Source organism: Dermacentor variabilis, chromosome 4 (genome assembly GCF_050947875.1).
Source record: "Dermacentor variabilis isolate Ectoservices chromosome 4, ASM5094787v1, whole genome shotgun sequence".
NCBI classification, from domain to species: Eukaryota; Metazoa; Arthropoda; class Arachnida; order Ixodida; family Ixodidae; genus Dermacentor; species Dermacentor variabilis.
This window is the reverse complement of record NC_134571.1, coordinates 123,787,306-123,809,632: the sequence shown is the minus strand read 5'-3', so window position 1 is coordinate 123,809,632 and position 22,327 is coordinate 123,787,306. Positions and strand designations below refer to the sequence as shown.

At 42.8% G+C, this 22,327-nt stretch overlaps 2 protein-coding genes across 6 annotated transcripts in view; one reads left to right on the top strand and one right to left on the bottom strand.

Moving 5' to 3' along the window:
* Positions 1–471: 471 nt before the first annotated feature.
* LOC142579712 (thymocyte nuclear protein 1-like) lies at positions 472–18,272 on the top strand. The gene is made up of 7 exons (XM_075690200.1): positions 472–672; positions 9,109–9,218; positions 10,737–10,805; positions 12,625–12,720; positions 14,634–14,695; positions 15,394–15,584; positions 18,077–18,272. Exons 1-7 carry the CDS (start codon positions 624–626, stop codon positions 18,121–18,123), a joined length of 624 nt encoding a protein of 207 aa, XP_075546315.1. The 5' UTR covers positions 472–623; the 3' UTR covers positions 18,124–18,272.
* Positions 18,273–21,558: 3,286 nt separating this feature from the next.
* Positions 21,559–22,327, bottom strand: part of LOC142579710 (CD151 antigen-like) — a 162,162-nt gene continuing 161,393 nt past the window's right edge. For all 5 annotated transcript variants that reach the window (XM_075690198.1, XM_075690197.1, XM_075690195.1 and 2 more), the window contains one exon: positions 21,559–22,200. In XM_075690198.1, the coding sequence (XP_075546313.1) occupies positions 22,126–22,200 (75 nt within the window). In that variant the 3' untranslated portion in view covers positions 21,559–22,125. The remainder of the gene's footprint in view (positions 22,201–22,327) is intronic.

The window sequence follows — 22,327 nt, the reverse complement described above, 5'->3', positions numbered from 1 at the left end:
AAAACAATTTTACAAAACAAGAAAAATTATGAAGATGCTTTATTCAAATGTTTTTTGCTAACAAAGGAAGTATGGAAGATTTAGCGCTGATTCAACCTGAGGAGTTTTGGTTAACACGATCTGGAATTCGCGTCCCGGCTTCAGTTCACACGATTCAATCCAGCATGATTGGAGCACAGAGCGTTAGCCAATTTGCGCATTCGCTTGCGTTAGCTAACTAACATTAGCGTTAATTGCATTTCCTACAGCTGATCACACAGAAGTAAGGCTGGATGAAGTAGCAATGGTTTCGTATTCGTGCGCCTGTCGCTGAAGCTACGTGCGTCATCTCGTTTCTCTAAAACAAACTGCTCCGCAAAAAGCATGGCCTCCAAAATTACCTCCGCGCCCAAAGGTGATCTTAAAGGCTATGCAAAAAGAGGGTCAATAACACATAATGATACCGACAGACGGCAGCACAGTTGACACAGTGTCCAACGACGCGCACGAAACATTGCATGAGCGCGCGTTTGAACTATTCCATCTTTTACTGATCACCTGCGTTTTGAACTTTTTCTCCTCGAAATAGATCAGCATCTTCTTACTCGTCTCAAGAAATTTTCCCCAGTACATTCGGCTTCCAGATGCCTCCACGGAAAAAAGCAAAGATTGAAAGTGCTGCTGAGAAAGCAGGCAAGTTCGTTTGCCTTCTGTTTGAGCGGTTGATATCAACACAGAAACTAGCATAGCTATAAAACGAAAATAAGTATCAGGAGCGCGTTGACTGTCGAAGAACTCTTATGTCCTGTAGCTCGAAAGGACACCCGAGTTGCCCGTTCGCTACTTGGTAACACGTTTCGGCCCAACACGTGTAAATTTAGTTTGTTGATGCAAAGCCTCAGGTAGTGCTGTTTCATACGCAGCTTTTTTTCCCACAGTCACAGATCAGAAGAAGAATAGAACTCGCGAAACAAATCTTGCACTGCGTCCTCTCGTTCCCTTCGCGTTTCACCAACACTGATCGTCGTTGATTTGCCCGTATTTAGATTAGATTACCTCATTCTCGCCTTATTGCCTGTTTCACGGACGACATGTTCTGTGTGGAGCTTCTTATGTATTCATGTGGATGATATGTTATAACCAGTGGTTAGAGCCACAAACAAAAGACAAAATAGAACGTAATGATCGACTTTTTTTGTTTCTCGTAGAACAGCTGCAACTAAAGTGTGAATGCTATCAGGGGGCTCTCATAGGCATTATCCTCGCAAGGTAATTCGATTATCATTTGTTTAATGAAATGCTCAGATGACGTTAATTGAATTAACGCAAAGTAGCACTGAATTTTTTGGCTGCATAAAGTAGTCTAATTCTGTAAGTTTTATCTGCACCACTTCACAACCCTGTCAATGAATGTTAGCAGGCATCTGTGCTTTGCCTTCCGTGAATCATGTACTAGTAAGCAGAGGTGATCAATAATAGACTTACCTAGTGCATCACTTCACTGCTGCAAAAACAATTGCATGCTTTTGTGGCAAATTTTTCTTCTTCTTCTGGTGCATCGCTGGTTTTAGACATGAGCGAGTAGTGGGGCACGGTGTAAGAGATGAGGAAGAGGAGCTAGAAATGATGGAGTAGATCAAGTAAAGGGACGTACAAATAAAACCCCTGTGCTCTTAACTGTGCTTGGTGGTTCCAAAATTACTGGCGGCCTGGACTACGAACGCGACCTTCAGTGGGTCAAACCCAGACTCCAGGCGACTTCAACTCTGCACCTACTACTTCTGTAACCGGTCAGGTATCTTTTACCGCTGTTACAGGAGCTACAGCTACCATTACGCTACCACAGCTAGGGCTCACCGATCCCACATTATCATTCACACACGCTGAGAACTAGTTCCGCAGTCATCGCGTCACGTCATAGTTTCGCAAATATGAGCTCCTGCTTGATGCTTTGCCGCTACAGGATGTGGCCGAGATACACGACATCCTCGTACAGCCACATGAGGAAATGCCATATAGGGCAATCAAAGAGGCTCTTCTTCGCCATCTTGTTCCGCCTGCGCATCAGCGTATTCAGCAGCTCCCGAATGACGAAGAGCTTGGTTACCGACGTCCAACTCAGTTTCTGTGTCACCTGCAACACCTCATTGATGACCGACTAGACTTCTTGAACACGGCTGTATTAGTGAGTTGTTTCTACAAAGTCTTCCAGCCAATGTACTCATGGCTCTCGTCACAGCTAAGCATAAGCCCTTGTTGGAACTTGCCGAACTAGCCGACGATATGATGGACATAGCTCCGGCAGTCATAAACGCTGTCAGTAGCTCTCCACTACCTGAAGTGGATTCCGTGCGAGAAACAGTAAAAAAAAAGTCACATCTCAAATCGCTGATTTGCTTCAGGAATCGTGCAGCACTTGCAACTTCAATGACCAACCCTATCCAACTCATCAGCCTCTCACGCCGCCTTCTATGCAATGGCTGTTTCAACAACCTGAGCACAGTTTTTCATCACAGGGCCTGTGCTATTACCACCAATGTTTTCGCGCTGCAGCTCATCGATGTGTGTCACCCTGTTCGTGGCACTCGAAAAATGCTCAGACCAGTCAATAACAGCAGCGGGCGATCATGGCCGTACGTCAAGCCGCCTTTTCCATATAACTGACTGAACCATAGGACTGCACCCGTTGGTACACACTGGCGTGGAGGTCAGCATAATTCCTGCATTCAAAGCTGAGCGGCGTCTCTGCACAAAGTCAACCCCCCTGCCAGCTATCAAATCTGCCATCATCGCAATTTATGGGCAGAAGACTCTTGCCCTCGGTCTCGGTATTAAGAAAAGGTTGCTGTGGCTATTTTAGATAGCAGACGTCCGCTATGCCATCTTAGCAGCTGATTTCTCGAGCCGTTTTCATCTGCTCGTGGACATGAGCCACTGTCGCCTGGTGGATATCATCACAGGTCTGTCAGTCAACAGTTTTCTGTTGTACGCTACTGCTCTCAACCTTACTTTCATCAAACTGTCTACTTCACCATATGCAGCTCTACTCAACGCATTTCTGTAGATTATTACGCAGTCTCTGTTGGATGAAACTCCCAAACACACTATAACCCATCGTATTACTACTGCAGGCCCGCCCATTCAATGCCTCCCCCCCCATTAACTCGGTCCTGATAAACTTCGAGTTGCCAGCAGTGAATTCAAGCATATCTTGCAACTAAATTTCATTCGTCTTTCGTAAAACTTGTGGTCATCAGCACTACACATGGTTCCCAAGAAGAACGATGGTTGGCGGCCCTGTAGTGATTATCGCACACTGAATTTGGTAACTGTTTCCAAATGATATCTGCTACCCAATATTCAGGATTGCACTGCCTTTTTAACTGGCGCAACAATATATTCGAATATCGATCTTGAAAAAGCTTATCACCATATCCTCATTGAGCCAGCTGACATTCAAAAAACTACTATAACCACCCCATTTGCCCTTTTTGAGTATTTACGCATGCCTTTCGGTTTGTGCAACACAGCTTAAACCTTTCAGCATTTTATAGACGAAGTCACCAGAGGCTTACCGTTTTGCTTTGCCTACATAGATGATCTTCTCTTCGCCACCACCAATGCTGAAACCTACAAAGCACATCTATGTCAAATTTTCACTCGACTTCGTGCTTACGATCTCGTCATCAATGTTGACAAATGTCAGTTTGGGCTCCGGAGATCGATTTTCTCAGACATCACATCACCAATCATGGCATCACTCCACTGCCTGACAAGGTTCAGGCCATCGTCGATTACCTGCCACCAAAGTCCACACATAGTTTGCGACGTTTTCTTGGACTCGTCAATTTTTATTGCTGCTTCATCCTCGCATGCTCTAAGTTGGTGCAGCCCCTTGAAGCATTTCTTTCCGTTTCGAAAGCTGAGTCTACCGCACTTCCTTGGGACACGGTCGTTGATCAAGCTTTTGCCATTGTTAAGACCAAACTAGCACAAGCTGTCCTCCGGCATCGCCCTTCACAGGCCGTTGCCACTAGCCTTATGGTGGACGCTTCTTCGGAAGCCATGGTAGTCGCTCTTCATCAGTGGATTAATGGTGCATGGGCCCCCATCTCCTTCTTTTCCTCCAAGTTATGCGACACTGAACGCCGATAGAGTACATTTGGACAGGAGCTCCTTGCGGCCTGCCTTGCAGTGAAGCACTTCAAGTGTTTCCTTGAAAGGCGACAATTTTTTATTCTCCCCAACCACAAACCACTTGTTTCAGCTTTACGTTCATGCACTGCCACCCATACTCCTAGAGAGCTCCGGCATCTTGCTTTTGTTGCCGAATTCATGACAGACATACGTTACGTCAAAGGCACCCTTAACAAGGCAGTGGACATGCCGTGTCATCGGAAGCCCGTTCATCACACAAAGTGCGCATGCTCGACCAAACGCGCACTGCATAAAAGCAGCCATGCTGTCTACAATAAACTGTTATTTGGCTTGTGCCTACTGCATGTGTTGCTGTCACTCACATTACTACAGGCTCTCAGTCGTATTTCCATCAACGCCACGACAAGTTCTGTCCACCTTTCCTTGTTTTCACTTGCAGCGGCTCAAGCATCCGACGATGAATCTCCATGACTCCGATCATCTACATCCCTCTGCTGGGAGCAAGTCAACTTTCCCAACCACGACGTTTCGCCCGACAGTACCCACATTTATGTTCCTGTTCTTCTTCGTCGTGCTATTTTTGATACACTGCACTCAATTTTCCATCCATGCGTACATGCCAAGCAGCAGCTTATCACCAAACGTTACGTTTGGCCACCCATACGCGCTGATATGCGCAACTGGATGCGCACTTGTACAGCGTGTAAACGTATCAAAGTGCAACGACACACCAAGCCTCCACTGGAAAAATTCCCTCTCCCCAATGCACGTTTCGACGCCATTCATTTCGACATTGTTGGACCTTTGCTGCCATGCTGTGGTCATATGTATTTGCTCAAGTCTATTGATAGGTATGCACGGTGGCCTGAAGCAGCTCCAATGCCTGACATAATGGCGGAAACAGTTGCTGATACTTTTCTGTCTACCTAGATAAGCTGTTTTGGTGTGCCGTCAGCGGTGACCACTGATCGAGGCAGACAGTTTGAGTCGACACTTTTCATGACTTTAACATCCCTTCTGGGTTGTGAGCGCATTCGCACAACTGCTTACCATCCTGCATCCAACAGCATCGTCGAGAGGCTACATCAACACTTGAAAATTACACTCGCTGCTCAGCCTCACGCAGAGGATTAGATATCGTACCTTCCAGTCCTGCTGCTCGGCCTTCAGTCAGCACTCCGACCAGAACTCACCTGCTCTGTAGCTGAGATGGTTTACGGCTGCACCCTCCGTTTTCCCGGTGACTTCATCAACCGTGTATGTATGCTGAATGTTTCTGATCCATCTTTTTCCGTCCAGTGTCTATTCATTTTCATGCACACTTGTGCCCATCGCCAACCTCTGCTCACACAAATAAGCACAACATTTTCCTACCCTCAAACCTGCAAGCATCCTGACACATTTTTGTCTGTGTTGACACACCTTGTCATCCTCTTCAGCCCTGCCTTGATGGTCCTTTCTCTGTCATCAAATGTCCTGAATACCAATTCACAATCTTGTACAATGGGCATGAAGATGCAGTTGCTATCGCAAGGATCAAACTGCCTCCCATTATCAGCACCTCTGTCTGACCACCTCTTCAAGTGACCACGGCCACTTGTCCTCAGGGGGGGGCCCATCTGTGGCAAACTTTTCTTCTTCTAGGGCGTCGCTGGTTTTAGACATGAGTGAGTAGAGGGGTACGGCTTAAGAAATGAGGAAGAGGAGTTAGAAATGATGGAGTAGATCAAGTGAAGGGACGTACAAATAAATCCCTGTGCTCTTAACTGTGCTTGGTGCTTGGTGGTGCTGCTGGAAAGACGTGTGATTGCAGTCCAGTCAGCCTGATGGTAGCTATTGAATCACCAACAAACAGGATCGAAGGTCTCTAGATTTTTTTATTAATGCGGCCGTATAAGGAAGCAGCAGTGTCCACATCTTGATTTTAGTTGCAGAGGGCTGAAAGCTACAGTACGCAGCTATTGAACATTATCAATAAAGTTGCAAGTGGGGACAGCGTTATTGGTTACAGTGTAACATCGTGGTCGTACCCCGTTGCTCACATTCACCACTGACTTGCCGATTCCCTGTGGGGAGTTTTAAAATTAACTCTGTCCTCTGAAGCCATTGTACATAGGTCCGCCATAATTATTGCTTTACACTTTGCCCATGCACCAGAACTTTGGTTCGTGAAATTGCACCTTAGGCCTTTCTTCATTTTTTCAGGCCACTTCTAGCATGCAGACCGAGATCTTTGTACATATTTAAGGAAATAACAAGCCCCAGCCTCCACCACTTAAAAATCCTACCACTCAAGAAGGCTAGACACACTTTTTTCAAGATCACAATGTTGTACAGTAGGCTATTGAGCATGAACACTGAAGGATCCTGTCAGTCTAGCCATGTTTTCATACAAGTACCCAAGAAAGTATGGACTAATGATGCAGACATTAAAAATGGTCCTCTCTGTTGGTGCGGACTACTGGGGAGGAACACCCCACAATAACTTTTCTGACGAGATTTTTAAGGTACAGGCCAACTACATTGTTTAGTGGCCATGGTGTTGTGCTGCTAAGCACGAGGTCGCAAGATCAAATCCTGGCCACAGTGGCCGCATTTTAATGGGGGCGAAGTGCAAAAGCATTTGTGTATCTAGATTTAGGTGCACATTAAACAACTCCACGTGGCCAAAATTAATCTGGAGTCCCCCACTACGATGTGCCTCATAGTCAGATCTTCGTTTTGGCATGTAATGCACCATAATTTAAAAATTAAGGCCGACCATCACTCCGTACTCATGTGATATCCTTGTCACCACATCTAACTGAATACAGCCATTCGCACGGTTTTCATAACTCTCATGCAGAATTTGTTGTGGCGCAGTATGAGATACCTGCCACAGGCAGAATTCCTGTTGTTTTCACGTGCTGAGCAGGGTTCAATATTCACACAGTAACAAAACATTTTTGATCAAGTGCTACAACCTATTTTGCTTCCTGTGTTAGTGGAAAATGTTTGAATAGAGTATCTTTCCTTTTCTTTTCTTGTTTTGTAACTTTATTTTAACTTAAAAGTTTCATTCATTTTCTTGTTGAATTCGGCATGCATATTTGAAGAGAGCACAAGAGAGCACACAAACAGATACACTGACTCACAACTCATTATTTTTTTATTATTTCAGGGACATCATTGCTATTTGAATTAAAGAAGAGAGAGGGCATGTGGTACCCACCTATATGCATAAACGGTAACAAGCCTGTGAGCAAGGTGATATCCCCATGGGAAATTATTGATATCTTCTGGTGATGACAAGGCACAACAGCATGAAACCCAACATTAACATTCTGTTCCATATGGCAAACTTCTAGTGTAGCAGTGGTCATCTCATACTTTGTTCACCACATTGCTGCTGGTAATGCTTGTCAGCTTGTTTAAAAATTTTCATTCAGTTGCAATAGTTCCATGCACCTAATGATGGCACCACATCAATCCCATTAATTTCCCACAGATGAAGAATGTTGGCATTCCCTGCCTAGAAATACTGTTGGGGCTGATGAAAAAATTGGTAAACCTTCACGTAAATAATGTAACAAAGTAATCTGAGTATCCTTGTAACTTTCAAGTGAAAGTAATAGTTGGCTAAAAGAGAGAAATGGTGGAAATATTTCATTTAAAAATTTTTAGTACATTCACCGAAAAGAACTGATATTCTGTCTCCAGATAATGCCTTGAATGTGTGTCCATTTTCTTATATAGGGATCAAAGACCTTAGCCATGAACGACATTTGTGTCCCTTACCAACAAACTAGAGAGATCAATGCACTTCCTTTCCCCTACCCTGTGCACACAATGAGCTATATGGTAATGCGTATGTGTTTCCATCGCACTGCTGTAAATGGCCTGGAAAGCTTAAGAGGAGAACATTTTGGTTAGCCACATTGGACAGGGCAGACAACATTTAGAAGTGAAGGTGCGATATCAAATTCATAATAAAACAAGCAATATTTTGCAACTCTTTCCATCTGTCATTGCAACAATAGCCCACAGGCATTAAATATGTTGAGTATGAAGGGAAGCTAAGAACCCCCATGAGTGTTTTGGCAGCCGGGCATGCATTACAAAAAAAAAAAAAAAAAACTGAGGTTGGACAAGTGTTTCTTGCTTGTCTAGCTGGTGAAACATAACTACTAGAAGGGGTGCACAAATTGACACACATACACATGCAGAGAAGCAAAGACAAGAACAGCCTGTCCTTCCATGTATGTATCTGTCAATCTGCGTACCCCTTCCCACAGCCGAGGTTGCATTCTTCAAAGAGCTCACCATAGAGTGAAAAAACTCTCCTCGACATATGGAACATAGAGCACTTCCATTCAATCCCATGGAGGAGTTAATTTTTCTGCAATGACACTAGATTTTCAAGATAGAGTTTTTTCTCCTCCTAGTGAAGTTTTCAAGAGGCATTGATTTGTTAAATGAGGGAGGACATTTAACAGTACTTGCTAATCATCTCCAGTTGCTTAATATAGTAAGACTGGACCGTCCAGCGAGCGTGGGGTTGACACCTGGGAAAGTGCAGGAATTTTACCTTCCGTTCATCTCATTGCCTTGCTTATTCCTCTTGGAAATGGTATGGATATGGGACAGGCTGATGCCACAGCTCACTCTGCAGCATGCTTGACATTAAAATATGAGACACTCTGGTGGAGAAATTGCTGGAATAGGGAGCATTTGCGTGGCGCCATGTACACCATTTTCTTGTCCTATCCACAGCTTCCACTGTGTTGCTGGAGGTAAGAGGATCAGAATAGGCTTTGCAATGTGCTCACTGTACAACAATATGGTGGCTTCGATGATGTCAGGGCCATACCCTTGTACATCTTTACAAAGGCTGCATCTGCCTGTAGCTTGCACCACTCCTCTTTATCAGTCATGTGTGTATGGTGCGTGTGCTATACCTTCGCTTTTTTGGTTTCCTTTTCTTTCTTTAAGGTCAGCCCGATAAACAAGCATCAAGGAATACGCAAGAAGCAGATGAAGTGGTTCACTGGCTGCTGAAATCTGAACCAGAAAGTCGGATAGAAAATGGTATAGACATGAAGGTAGTGTCATGTTAACCTGCAATTTTTTTCTTTGGTGACCTTTCTCCTAATAGAGGTACCGTCTGATGTTCAACAATGCCATCTTCCAGCAGTGTCAGCAGGTGCAGCTTCTCGGATAAGTTACTGAAGCTTGGGCCCTAATAACACCGATTCCATTCCAATGCTCTTCCTCTTCGTCAGTGGCGCTCGGCGTACCAGGATTGGCAGGTTGTTACTGTTGAATAAGAATTGAATATAAGCCTCTGTCTTCTCCTGTTTCAATGTGCTTCTTAGTTGTGTTTCAGTTGCAGCTAGTTCTCTAGTTATGTTATTCTCTTCTTACATGAGCACTGTTTTACTTGTATTTATTACATCCACGTCTTCAGTTGCAACTTGTTCCTTTTTTGATTACTATTCTGTATAACCACGTACAACCAACTTTTTCTATATTACTTACTGCCCCCCCCCCCCTCTCATGCTTTACACTTACACTGGAAGCGTTACAACACCACACTTTTCTCACGGTATGGTTGTGAAGCCTGGAATTGACAGGTGCAGCACAGCTGTACACAAACATGAAGGTCTAGGTTTCTTATTCCTACGCATCGTGATAAGACCATTACAAAATTTACTTTTTTCATATCCTCCCTTCTTGAGAAAACTCTAGGTTTCTCATTCCTACACATCATTAAGACCATTACAAAGTTTACTTTTTTCATATCCTCCCTTTCTGAGAAAACTTTGATGCACGAAAATAAGCATTGCCAATAATTATTAACTTGATCGTTTTCTAATCATGGAGCATAGTTTCTGCTTTTGCATTGGTCTTGATTACAGCTGTATTGTGTGGTTTGCAGCATTGATAATGTTAACCGGGACAGTGCACAAATAGGTAGCAAAATCACAGAGAAGCATCAGAGTTTGTGCAGAGGGAACTTTCATGTTAAGAAATAACAGTGAAAGCCATGGTATTCTGCTAACAATTATTGTATCCACTTGTTCCCTATGTCTAAATTACATGCTAAAGTGCAAATGGTACTTCGACTAGCATGACCATATTTTGGGATCAATTCAATCTAATCAAAGGTCGTACACTCGGCTATCATTTGTCCTGTGTGTTCAACGTTTAAGACTTCTGATTCCTTTATTCTAAGTTAATCTTTGAATAATTACAGTGAACTATCACTGATGTTTCAGTTTAGCTGCATCTTGCTTAAATGTCAAAGCTCTTATTTCTCTACTACAGAAATACGTTACACTGCTAGACAAAGTCCTATCTCAGGAATATCCACTTTCCCTTGTCCTTTGTCAGCTGATGCTATCCAGTTCCCTGCCACCTTTGACTACGTTTCCCATTTGTCACCCATTCAGTTACTCATGATAGACCATAGGTTGTGCCTATATCCTACGCACTACATAGGTGCCCAAGCCCACTACGATTCCTCCTTATCTTAACTAATATATTGGTTGCATTTGTGTGCTCTCTTATCCACACTTAGGTTTTCTTTTTCTAATCACCTGTGTTTCCGCTCACTGCAGTTCAGCATTGATGACCTAGTTGAGTGCCCTGACAGGACATCATGCTGGGATGGAGTGAGAAACTATCAGGTAGGCCCCGGCTACAGGCGGCGCCACACCATGTTCAGTACTTGTGCAATTCGCCGTGTGTGCCGAATGTGAATGCTTTGTGTTACTGTATTTACATCTAACAGGTCGTCTACAGGGGAATACTTGATTTATAGGGTCTTGTAGCGCAATATTTCTCATTAAAATAAGATGTGCCTGCAGCGTAAAAATCCTTCTTGGCCACATTTAGGTTACATTACAGTGCAATATTTTTTTGGAGTTTAACATGGCTAAGAAAGTGGTTTATGTGGTACAGAAGGTTGCTTATCCTCAGCATCAAGAACTAACAGCACTAAGGCCCAAATTTTCATACCTTCATTACTTTAGTAAGGAAGCCTTCATTGCAGTTAGACTTCCTTAAATCAATTCTGAAAGCTTCCTTTTTGAGGCGTCCTTAGTAGAGGCTTCCTTGGCACTCCCTTACTGTAAGGTAACCCCGAAGCTACCTTCACGCTTCCTTTCCTCACCTTTTTGCCCTAAGTGGGCTTCTTGGCAATGCCTCTCCTCACTGATTTCACAAATGCATTATGTGAGGGCTTCTTCGCAATGCTTGCCCACGTGATGCTTGTCTGCGCATGCGCAATTACCTTCTGGTGGCCGGCTGGCTGGTGACAAGAAAACGGCGGCTGCAAGTTTGAGTGAAAGTTTGAGCAAATGGTAGTGCGCTCTATGCGAAGTGCAAAGTACAAGCAAACTTTATGTTCCTGGCTTCCAAGATACCGCAGTGCGTGCGGTATTGTTAAGCCTACAGCAACGAAAAATTGAGAACGTATCTGAGGAGCAGCACCCAACTGTCACCAATACCTTGTTGTCGAAGCATCATGACAGAAATCTAAAGCAAACACAACTATCACTTGAGAACGAAAGTGTGAAACAGCACAGAACGAAAACTTAGTATATACAAAGCATCCAGTATCTGCCACAAGGTGTCCACGTTGCCCTCCACAAGGTGTCCTTACATGCGTTAGTGTCGAATGTTAATCAAGAAAAAGCGCATGCGTTTACATAATAACATTACAACACAGGGAAAAGTATTGGACAAAATAACTTTTTTTGCTGAACAAAGACGTTCGGTGACACTTATGACGAATACCCTTGAACCCTGGTGCATGGAATGTGTTCTTTACCTTACGAAAGGGTTCCTTTCATGAGGGCAGGTAAAGGGAGCTTTCAGTATACACTTGCTTCCTCCATGAATCCATTGTGGTAAGGAAACATGCAAGGCTCCTCAAATAAGGTTGGTAAACGACCCAAGTAAAGAAAAGTTGTAGAACTTGGGCGTCAGTCATTATCGTAGTGATTTATTTTTTTCTTGCAATTATGTATTTTACTGATTTCAGGAAAACACTATAACCAATGAAAAGCACAACAAGGTACAGACTAACACTGATCTGCAGGGGAAGATTTCTCGACTCAGGATTGTCTGATTGTCAAACAAGGCACCTCGAAGAAATCATCATGTTTAAACCACAATATATGGCAAAAAGTCACACGAGCCAAGACCGTGATTTTGCTCCTGAAAGTGTTGCAGGCGGGGGCTCGTTATAGAACATTGCTTGTGAAAAAGGCTGTCTGCACCATTTGTTTAAAGCCCTGAGAGTCACTGATACTATATGATTTAATCATCCAAATTAATCAGACATGGTAAAAAACAATTATATTCTTCTAGTATTCAACACATTTCCATCGTAAATGCAAATTCTGAAAAAATATTTTTGCCAGTCTAAACTGATTTAGTAGTGCTGTTTAGTCCCCTTTAAAGAACTTCACTTCAATCTTCGCGGTTTCCTACCGTTTCCAGGCACGGAACATCTTGCGGGACCAGATGAAGGTCGGTCACCAGTGCTTCTTCTACCATAGCAATTGCAAGACTCCTGGAATAGTTGGCATTGTTGAGGTATGGACACACATGCGGAAACAAGGAGTGCGATGCAAGACACGCATGTCATGCTTACCTTCTCGCTTGGTTTGAACGAAGTCACAGTTTCACATCATCAACACTTTACGGACAACAGGTTGTGAGAAAGCATCAGCCTTCCTAGCAGTTTGCAACCATAGCCAGTAAAAGTGTACAGCTCTTCATGAAGTTAATTATCTCACAAGAGCATAGACCGACGTGATGGGTCAGCACCATGTCGTGGAACACAGCTAAAGATTAACGACGTCAGGTGCATCTGCACACAGCATACTCTTGTGCAAGCATTGCGTCTAAGCTATAGCCCCTGCTGCTCATCCGCTTCCAACGCAAGCAGAAATGTACACACATGCTCCTGTGGACACAATGGTTACAGTAAGTGGTCGCAAACTATTGGTGTGCTGATAAACAGCAACTGCTATGCTAGATTCATTGCAATAGCCTAGCAGACGATGCTCAAACACTGGAACGCTCTGCAGCCCGTGTGCCCACCCTCACTACTTTCGAAAGTGCGCTGCTGCATAACACGGCACTGACCGACATGCTGGTCGACGCTTCCGTGAGATTATTACAATGTTGGAGAGCTGTAAAACAATGTTGTTCTAACATCCTCTTCAGGTGCAGTGTGCACAATGGTGCACACCAGGAGAGTGCGCCAAAAGCAAGAACACTGATGAAAATGGTTATATTTAAAATTCGTCGCATATATCTTGAACCTGATTGGACCTGTGTCTAAGTTTGAATATGTGTAAAGTGTTTTTTGTAAACTGAGTTGGCTGGGTGTTTACTCTCAGCATCAGTGTGTTGTCATGTAGCAGGTTAACTTTTCATTGTTTTTCACAATGTTTTGTGAAAGGTGCTCATACCTCACTGTGCCTCATGCCTCACGTACTTCATGCCTCACGTCTTTCTCCGGCGCAATGCCTTCAAGGCACCTTTGATGAACAGCCTAGTTGCAACAATTTTTCAACATGGTTGTGAGGAGGTCTTCAGTCAGGAGCACATAAAACCCACCGACCTAGAAGCACCTCAGCACACCATACCTGTGGACATCGATGTCACAATGGTCACTTCCCCATGCACAGTAGACTTGACATCATCTCGCCGCCGTGTTCGTTTCGACGACCCATCTAGGTGGGGGGCCCTGTAGCACCCTCTTCTGACAGCTTAAGGGTGCGTGCAGGATTAGCAAGCATAAGAGTAAGAAGAAAATTAAAGAAGCACAGTTCGTGGCACGCACACGGGCATGACACGGCTGGCAGATAGGTTTCGGAGTCTTGTCCTGATGTGCCATTCCTGCAGACATAAAGAGTGTGCAGTAAAATCCCGAAGACCATAATTAATTACCAAAGGTACAATGAACCTTCATAAAGCAAGCAGAAGCCAATGGAGAGCCTTCTCAGTGTTTCTAATGGCCTTCCTATTGATCTCTGCAGACTTCATATGATCCCTGCAAAGACTCCAGCATCAGCATATGATTGCATTTGGAGATCCTTGTGGTCCTTTTGTGATTTTGTCTGAGCTGGTGGTGTTCTTGATGTGTACCTAACAGTGTGCTTATGTGTTGCCTGTGTGCTACCAGCATGATGTAACTTTCTCCTGCTTGACGGTGGTTTGTGACTGTATTGTGTGCCCAGGTGCACACCACAAGAGCTGCCATACATGAGCCATCACTGCCCTTGGTATCACTCTTCGTGTATGTGTCATAATGGCAGAGCTGGCTGTAACGATAATCATTATGTAAGGGCGACTGTGGTGAAGGCAACAACACATCACAATGCTGTAATTGCAGCTGTGTTGTCCCTTTAACGCCTATCACTGAGAACAACTGCGGGTTGTCTGGTGCACATGTTTGCTTATGGAAATAACAGAATATCTTTATTCGTGCGCGCTAGGTTGTCAGGGAGGGTTACCCCGACTACACACAGTTTGACAAGAAGGGTAATCACTATGACAGGTAAGCTGAGCTAGAATATGTGTATCGAATTCATTAACTGCTGATAGGAAAGTGATGCTTTGTCAAATCACTTAGAGTTGATTTTTTACGCCTTTTTTTTTTAAATTTTGTGCTTCATGTCAGCAAAATCAGCAGGAACATGTCACTTTTTAACTCTCTGCCTGTCCATAATTTTCTTAACCCATTTGTGTGATGTGGATACTATTTCAATGAACTATCAACTCGCCCAAGCTGTCTGAAGGGCTATTAATACTCTGAGGAAACTTTTTGGCAGCTCGGTGTCAGTGCATTAGCTTTGGACTCTTCTTTGTTCCATTCAGGAAACCCACACCTAATTCTTTTATGTATACCTTCTGTTATTGTAATATAGTCATATTTAACTTTGTAATGCACAAGGTGGGAAATGCAGTTACGGTGAAAAGTAATGCATCATCGGTGTCATACCAACCTGTGCTTTTATACTACATCTCGGTTGTCACTGTAATGTTATTTTTTCATTTGGTGCATTTATCAAGTGCTTCTAGCACCAATTCTTGATGATATTCACATAAAGGCAATGTTAATTGTTGAAACCTCTTTGATAATATTCACTCTTCTAACATTCAGGAGTGTCTGCATGTGTTCATTACTGCTGTGTCTGTTACTTTTCTTTGTTTAAGAAAGTTATTATTGTGGTACTTTTTTTTCTCTGATACAAGACTTAGCACCACTGAAAAACCGAGGTGGTTCATGGTCGACGTAAAGTTTGTCCGCAAACTGGATCGCCAGATCACTTTGGCTGAACTGAAGACACTTCACGAGAAACATAAGTCTCAAAATCCCAAGGGTCCTTTGGCAAACATGGCTCTAGTTGCGAGGTCACGTCTTTCAGTGCAGCCAGTCAGGAAAGGTATGTCAATGTTGAATTCCTAAACCTGCAGACTAATGCAAATGTTGGTCACAAAGAAGCATTGTGAGCATTTATATGAGCCTCATCTTCCTCATCTCTATATAATCATCATCGCATCGTCATCGTCAGTGCACAGCTCGCTTTTGGAATAGAGCTTTTGCACAACCGTTGCTTTTCATGTGGTGAAGGGCTCGTCTTGTGCCATGTTGATGAGCACTTGGCAAAAGCGGTGTCTTGAACACAGCTTTTAGGAGGAAATGAGGTGAGACAGACAATGGGGAGATCGTAGAGCACCTCCCCCCATTGAAAAGCAATGGTAAATTATAGTATATAGATTTTAACCAAAGCTGTTTCTTAAAGGGGCCCTGAACTAGCCCTCGGGCTTGATGAAAAAACACAGTCCGCAGATAGAATACGCTGCTGTGAACATCCCAACCAAATTCTGTAGTCGTGCATGGCACATGGATCTCACAAGTGGAGCGCGAAGTCACTGTTCTCTTAAATGCTCTCTTTTCAACAGCAGCCCTGCTCCTCACTCTTTTCTCTACGCTTTATTTCGTAATATAGCAGATTCCCATGGTGTGGCTGCTATTGGTCGATCGCTGACATCAATTAAGAAGGGTATTTGGATCAGTACGCTTCTTCCTACTGTTACTACTTATATTTATTGATGCAATTTAATAAACAGGCCAAAGTAAGCAAAAATCTGGTTTTTAATTTTGATAATAATTATGTACTTCCAGAAGAAACCAACTATCATCTGCTCATGCTTGACTGCTGCTGCCCGCGTCGGAATTGAACTTTGGCCACTCTGCTTATCGGTGTTGTAGTCATCGGGTTTTGATAATTTCAACTAGTTTTGAACACTCAACTAGCCTTGAATGCGAAACTTAAGGTCAGGCGACACGCACTTTCCAGTACACACTCACTCCTGGATGCTCCTGGTTAGACACCTTGGCAGACTTCGCCTCATAATGAACTTCAAGGTGTGCAAGTTGGATGTGGCTACTATGCATCGGTCAAGCTGGTGCAGGACAAAGCAGGTCCGCACCACGTCGTAACCACGTAACACAGCCAAGCAGGAGCATATGAATGCAAGAGCACACTCTAGCCCTGTCGTGCACAAAGCAAAAGCTGCAGTTGCATGTAGATGCGGTCTGCCACGTAGCGTAGACACTGTGGCCGCTATTGGGTGCTGCGACGAGTCCACTGGCTGGGTGCACTGCAGCTCGTTGAGGTCAACCGCATTTGGAATGTTGTAGGCGTCAAATCATAAATAGTGATGTCTACGTGAACACCCAAAATAAAATTTGAACTGCGCGCTGCTGTGACATTCAGTAGGTGGAGCGTTGTGGGCAAACCCTGCTCAACCATAGCCTTCGTAATGCAAATCATTCAACAAGGAGCATAATCACTGCGAACGGTATGTTTGATTGCCAATAACTCCACTTCTGCTTAACACATTGAAGAACTTCTTGCGGCAATGTATTTCTGAAATAGTGTAATTTAACTTCAGATGCATTTCTCGACTTCGATAAAAAGTAGTTCGGGGCCCCTTTAAAGGCTAACTGCAACAAAATTTTATTTTGGCTAAATTGGTTATAAACAAGTACTGTAGTAAGTACTGTCGTAAGTACTGTCAAGCCAGTCTCGGTAACGCTGCAAAGCTGGTAATTGTCTAATTTTCTTATTAACAGCCTTTAAATGGCACCTAAGCAGATGACACACGTATTTGGCATTTAGCGTATTTGACATAGACCTCAGAATGTTGCCTCCGAGACTGTCAGTGTGCCCTAGGCAGTGCTTGAGCTTGGAGGTCATGCATGGGCACCACACTGGACTGGTTTTCAATATTCCGGCTATGATGTCGACGAGCGGCAATGGTAGCGTTTCTGCATTGGTGTGAAAGACGAGTATTTTTGCATGGTTTTCATGATGCATACACTTGTATTCCAAATGCCAAATTTTGCAGCGAGGTTGCTCTGTGTCTACACTGTCTAAATGTAAGCTTTTTGCAGTCAAATTTTGCTGCAGTTGACCTTTAATAAAGCATTTGTGTTGTTGTACCTGCCCTCTGTCACTAGTCAAGTTCACTGCAGTTGTAAACGGTCACATCTGCACCCAGGATAGAATATTTATGCATGAAGAATTCTATCTTGGAAAGCATATTTAGTGCCAGCGAACAAGGACAGAAGGAAGACGACACAAGGGAATGAGCACAATATGTCTTCTGTCCTTGTCCGCTGATGCTAAATATGCTTTCCAAGTCAGTTTACCAGCACACCCCACAAATGGCAATGCTGAGTATGTATGTATGTATGTATGTATGTATTTATGTATGTATGTATGTATGTATGTATGTATGTATGTATGTATGTATGTATGTATGTATGTATGTATGTTGTGTATATATGTGTGATACGGTTCCGTGCACTGTGCCTTTCTTTTACCGTTTTTCTTTTCTTTTTATTCTCCTCTATGGCCTACCACAGAAGAATGGGACTTCATCCTTAGCCTTGAGAAGTCTTCACCAGAGTAGCTTTTGATAAATTGGATGAAGTTAACAACACTCACCTTCACACAATATAGCTGTCACCCGACAGTGGCTGTTTCTGCTTATAACATCTTAGCAGCATGACAATGTTTTAATAAACATATTAAAAAATGTTTGACATTTTTGCCTCATTATCAGTTTTACCGACACATGCTTCTGTAGAGGAGTGATATAAAAGTGCATGCCAAATTTGCATTGAAAATTGCTCATTATCCTTAGCTCGTTTGGTAGACTCTCCAGAACTACTGAGCCAGTAAACAAGTACTGGCAAGGGACATTTTACCTCTAGCACATTCTTTCTTTTTTCTTTATATATATATATATATATATGTACAATGAATATATGGACCGATAGCCTAAATTGGCTAGTGGTCGGTCCAGTGCAATATACAACAAATATGCACAGGTCAGCTAGAGGATAAAAAAGCATGCAAAAAATACTAAGAATCATATACATTCACACACACACACACGTATATACATATATATATATATATATAAAATCTGTGATCAAATATATGCGAAGGGTTCCATTTTATGTCCGCTCGTATACGGATCAAGAACTGCTAGCACATGTGGATACCACGTTCCTGTAAAGCCCCTTCAGGCTCTGCGTGCACAATTGTGCACGCCAAGATAGTGCATGAAAAGCAAAATTATTGACCAAGAGAATATTTGGAATTTGTTTTGGGCATCTTGAAACACTTCTGATCGGAATGTTGCTGTAAGCTTGCATAATATGTGTAAAGTGTTTAATATGTGTAAAACAAGTTAGAAGGTAGACGGCTGTGTGCTTGCTCTCGGTATCGCTGTGTCATCACACAGCAGGTTCCCTTCTTTCGTTGTTTTTGACAATGTTTTACGTCCGGCACATGCATATGTGCCTGGACAGGTGCTTTGCAAGTTTGCTGGGTACGAAATAGCTGGTGTTTTCATATCTAACGTTTCTGTAGAGAGTCCACACATGAAGTACTCATTCTGTAAACTTGGCAAAACTCATTGAAGACTTGAAAACTGTTGATTCCTACTGGTGCAGTATGCCTTTTATCATTCTGCAGATAAATGTGGTGAAGTTAAATTTTCAATGGACAGAATTAATTCACGCCTGAGGAAGATAAAGTGTTGACAGAACTGTGTGAAGAGGTAGAACTTGCGAGTTTTTCTGCAAAAAGGAAGTTTTAAATAATGGCGAAGCGACGCTTTTCTTTCCTTGCATGTTGAAACGCAACATGACTTAACTTTCTGTAGTATTAGTGGTTGACTAGTTTGGAAATTTTAAACTGGACATTTTATGTTATGTGATCTGGGTTCTGGCAACTTCACAATGGTAGTGCCAATTCTGTGCTATGTTTGTGTCATTTTCTCGCTTACCAAAGCTCTCCTCTCCATAAGAATGAAGCACTGTACACCTTGATACACTAATATGTCTCTTTAGCTTGTCGAATTTGCCTTCACGGTACTTTCAAGTGCACAAGCACAGTTTGAACATCAAGCAGCATGGGAGCACTGCCTGGATTGCATTTGCGTGGCCCCTATGAACAATCACTGGTCAACAGAGCATCCACTAGTATTCTTTATAGCAGCACCACAACGCCTGGTTCACCTATGTGAGCGAAATGCAGAGGGTTCAATATCGGCATGTAATATGTGGACTCATGAACTGGAGCATTGTAGTTCAGAAATTCAATACAGCCACATTTGAAAGAGTCTACTTAAACTAGGAACCCTGTTTATAGCATCAGATACGAGAGACTCATCTTCAAAATGTGCAGAGTATAGGCATTACACTTCATAGCATTCTAGAGCGCCTTCATCATGGGCTTCAGGAGAACATTAACCACAGATTTTGCAGATATCTCTTAACTAGTGCCTTTCACAGGGTACCTAGACAATGAACGTGCTTTCAACAATTACTGCCTATAAGTGACCAATTACGTGGCCTCAAATATCAGTAACCGAAAGCTGAATTAGGGAATGTCATGTCATTAATGCGTTTAGCACCATCAAGCAATTTCTGATGTACACTGGTGCAAACTGTGTGCTGCTGGAGGAATGTGTTCATCTAAACAGCGCAAAATTTTTGCCAGTCTTTGCAGGAACTTTAGGTATGTAGCAGGAAGAGATAGGTTGACCTGAAAGGTGATGTTTCAGATGCTCCACATTTGCACAGGCAAGGAGCGAAAAGTCTTTTTTTTTTTCCCCTCAAACCATTCCAAGGTGCTAGATAATGCAAACCCTCTCGTTCACCACATTGAGCAGCCAAGGTTTAGTAGTTGCATGCAAACCTGTTGGTTCTCAACAGTTCTATAAAGAGCAGTTTGATGGACATGCCAGATTATTGCTAATGCACCACAGTTGTGGTGTGTGGCCTTAAAGATTAGATAGCATAAACAGTCACCTGCTTATCATAAATAACTGAATGACTAGTGTCTGTAGAGTCATAGTATCTGTAGAATCATAGGCATATTTTTTTGCCTTGATGTCACTTTGTTGTCATATAGCTTTTCATGGTTCTGCTCACATCCACTTACCACATGCCAACACGTCCAGACTTTCTGTAAGGCTTACGAATTTGGGCTCGTCTTACAATATTACAAATTTTGTGTCATGTTTTACTAAAAATAAGTTCTTGAAAAAGATTTCGCTAGTCAGTCTCCTAAGCTTCCATTGGAGGTGTTCTGACGGTGCAAGCACAACAGAGTGTACTTGAGAAAGTTTATGCAGAAAAGTTCCTGAAGCAGGTGAAATCGGCAACAGCAAGTCACTGATCTAAAAGCCATGTATCGTGTGTCAGACTTTGCTTTTCCAAGTTTGCGTCTAATGGGTAATTCATCGTTAATAAAGTATGTATGTGTCCCTCAGAAGTTGTGTTCTCAGGGCTACCGTTACAAAGGGAGCATGCTGTCTATTGCTCTCCAACCCTTTCAGTCTCATGTTAAGGGATTTTTGAGAATTGTACAATTGACAAGTTGGCAGGTATGCAGATGGCAATGCAGGAACTGTTAGAAAGATACAATACACAGGGTAGTTGAACAACTTTTTCTTTTTTTTCCACATGAGTAGGAAATTTGATTTCATAAAATACATCTTGAACATTATAAGCAAAAGTGATTATTTTTCTGGGTGGGCCTCCTCTTTTATGTTCTGGGAAACACTGTGCCAGTGTTTTAGGTATGTTACATACTGCTTTTATATACATTTATTTAAAGCCTCACAGAAGTGTAAGCACAAAGTGGTAAGACTTTTTTTTTTCCTCTGTAAAATTCATGTACCTGTAAAAGGACCCTCAAGTGAAAATGAACACTATGTTTACAAATAATTACACCGAAATAGGGATAAATTTTAACATAGCAGGCACAAATTTGGCTTCGTAGTGAGATGTCAATGTAGCAGGGGACAAAATAAGACATTAACTGCAACTTTGAGGAAACAGACTTTATTTACAACCAACAGCCATTATCTTCACAGCAAAGCTACATAGCTTATAAATAGAGAACGGCACAGATGCTGTACAGAAATAGCAAGATGTGACTCCAATGCCTCAGTACACTGAGGCCTACTCTCAATCACTTTTTTTCAAGTTAATGGTTCTCTAAGAAAAAAAAATACACACACACTTGGAAGTTGTAATGAGTTGACCATCGATGTTGCCTTAATACAACCTTGACATAAAGCTTCACAAAATGCATTAACACTACATTACACATTGCATTTGACAGCATTGCAGCCCACACATATGTACAAGCAAAAAAAAATAAATGCGAACGAGCACAACATGACACAGAGATTCTTTCCTTGGCATAGAGTGGACCAAATAAATAACCTACACAGCTGCAAGTCCTGCTATGTACAGAACAAAGGCCCGAGAATTCTCCGTTCTTCCTTTCTATGGGCACAGCACCTTTGGTATTGTGCATTCTGTGCTGCACGAGTCCCCTCTCTCATTTCAAGCAATTACCCCCCTTTCGAAGCTCCACAATTGTGACATCAGTAGTACTGCGGATGCCTCCTGTAGTCCCGTAACCTCAGGTACAGACAGCAGGAGAATATCATGCCAAAAACCTAGAAAAAGAGAGAAAAAAACAAAACAAAAGTGGACGTGAGTTGTCCCACAACACCAAGCATGCCTAGGCACCAGTTGAATTGATGATAATATAATCAGATATTCTATTGTTTGAAAGCTATGAAA

What these genes read in the sequence shown, in the direction of transcription:
- LOC142579712 (XM_075690200.1), top strand. Translation starts at nt 624, where the DNA reads ATGCCTCCACGGAAAAAAGCAAAGATTGAAAGTGCTGCTGAGAAAGCA. An exon ending in ATGGAGTGAGAAACTATCAG is followed by an intron (nt 10,806 to 12,624) that starts GTAGGCCCCGGC and finishes TACCGTTTCCAG; the next exon opens with GCACGGAACATCTTGCGGGA. An exon ending in GAATAGTTGGCATTGTTGAG is followed by an intron (nt 12,721 to 14,633) that starts GTATGGACACAC and finishes CGTGCGCGCTAG; the next exon opens with GTTGTCAGGGAGGGTTACCC.